Source organism: Bison bison, unplaced genomic scaffold, assembly GCF_000754665.1.
Source record: "Bison bison bison isolate TAMUID 2011002044 unplaced genomic scaffold, Bison_UMD1.0 scf7180017864383, whole genome shotgun sequence".
Taxonomy (NCBI): Eukaryota; Metazoa; Chordata; class Mammalia; order Artiodactyla; family Bovidae; genus Bison; species Bison bison.
In genome coordinates, this window is record NW_011494955.1 from 5,611,747 (window position 1) to 5,613,754 (window position 2,008).

The following is a 2,008-nucleotide window of genomic DNA, read 5'->3' on the forward strand; positions in this document are numbered from 1 at the left end:
CCCCAGAGGAAGCCACCCAGGTGGATGGCAACGGGAGGGTGAGCCACCCCAGAGGGCTTTGCAGGGCAGTGAGGGCGCTGTGAGCTTCAGGGTCAGCACCCATCGCCTGGGTCCTCAGGAGGGAGTGGGTAAGAGTGGGTCTCCCCAGGGCCTAGGACATCTCTGAGACAGTTGTGGGTTAGAGGACACAGGGCCCCCAAGGAGCTCCTGGAGGAAACCACAGGGGCTGAGCTGCCCCTCCTCCAGACAGGTCTCATGGTCGCCTGCTACCATGGTTTCCAAAGTGTGGTGGCCCTGCTCAGCCGCTGTCCTTTCCTGGATGTGAACCAGCAGGACAAAGAAGGGGACACAGCCCTCATGCTGGCTGCCCAAGCAGGTGAGAGGCTGCTAACCCCATCCTTAATCAGTACCCCTGCTCCAGACCCGACCATAGCCCCACACTGTCTGCAATGACGTACTCCCACCACAGACTCTGCCTTGTTGGGTGGAGGGTGGGTTTGGGGCTTTGTCATCTCTTTCTTGAGTAGCTAAGCTCAGCCCTTGGTGCCTTGTAGGCCACGTGTCTCTGGTGAGTCACCTGATCAACTACTATGCAGGCCTTGACCTGGAGCGCCGGGACCAGCGGGGACTGACCGCGCTGATGAAGGCCGCCATGCGGGATCGCTCGGAATGTGTTGCTGCCCTCCTCATGGCAGGTGCATGGGGTCTGGATCATGATCAGTGGCCTCGAGTCCCTCCCCCATCCCTCCCCACCAGCACTGCGTGCTGTCATAGTTGCAATGAGAGAGATGGGGAAGGAAGGTCAATCCAGGCTGACCTCCTGGAGTTGGGGGGAGTGTGCTGGGGCTTCTGACGAAGCGTCTAGCTATTGAGAGCTCTGTTTACACTGTGAATGATGGTCCCAGAAAAGAAAGCTTGGGAGGATAACTGGACCAGCTAGATAACCTAATACCAAAAAAAAAGCTGGAGTCTGGAACCAGATTCTCGAGTTCTCATCCCGGCTCTGCCACCAGCTGAGTGACTGTGGGCAAACAGCTTTCCTCTTTGAGCCTACCCAGTGTAACGAGAACGATGGCCTTCTTTGGGTTTCCAGCTCTGAGGAGCCAGGGTTCCAGGGATGCAGTGATGGGCAGTTGAGACGTAGGGGCAGTGTAGAGTTGTTCTGGGGTGAAGTCCACATGGTCTGTGGAGTCTCAGACCCTCATTACTCCATGAGGTGGGTCTACCCTCTGTTGTTCACTTTGGGGATCCCCAGCCTCCAGCTTTTCCCTTCCCCATTGCATCAGACTGGGTTTGGGCTGAGAAGGTCTGCACCCCCTCCTTTGTTTCAAAGTGACAGCCACTCCCTGCTTCCCAGGATTAGGGGTGTGTGGTGGTGAAGGGAGGAACCAGGAGTGGGAACCAGCAGGATCCCCCCTACCTGCTCCAGGGGGTGCAGCTTGACCCCCCCATTCTGGGCAACCTGTACACCATCCCTCTGGTCAGTGCCTTAGCTCAGGGGGTCTCTGTTCTACACCAGGTTTGGAGATCCCCCCAGTAGGTCTCTCTGAAATCTTTTCCCCTCGCTGGACTCCAATTTCTTCATCAGTCCTAAACCAGAAGTTGAATCTGGGGCTGGTACTGACCCTGGGCTGTAGCCACTGAGGATCCTTAGCTTCCAGCTGCAACAGGATGAGACACTATGGTTTTGCATCTAACCCAAATCAGTCCTACCACTGAAGAATCTGTCCTTCTGCAAGTCAGCAATTCCCTGTCCCACCGCATGACACTCCTGTGCCCCCCACCCCCCAGGTGCTGACCTGACAGCAGTGGATCCCGTCAGGGGAAAGACCGCCCTGGAGTGGGCATTTCTGACAGACAGCTTCGACACGGTGCAGAGGATCCGGCAGCTGCTGCGGCGGCCCCAAGTGGAGCAGCTCAGCCAGCATTATCAGCCTGAGTGGCCAGCCTTGCCCGGGCTCGTGGCCCAGGCTCAGGCCGCCCCGTCTCTCCTAGAGCGACTGCAGGC

General features: G+C 57.9%; 1 protein-coding gene across 1 annotated transcript in view; it reads left to right on the plus strand.

The window, feature by feature from the left end:
* The window catches only part of ANKRD33 (ankyrin repeat domain 33), a 3,116-nt gene that overhangs the window by 587 nt on the left and 521 nt on the right, over positions 1-2,008 (plus strand). The window contains exons 2-4 of the mRNA XM_010858079.1: positions 247-376; positions 555-695; positions 1,792-2,006. Coding sequence (XP_010856381.1) covers positions 256-376; positions 555-695; positions 1,792-2,006 — 477 coding nt within the window. The 5' untranslated portion in view covers positions 247-255. The remainder of the gene's footprint in view (positions 1-246; positions 377-554; positions 696-1,791; positions 2,007-2,008) is intronic.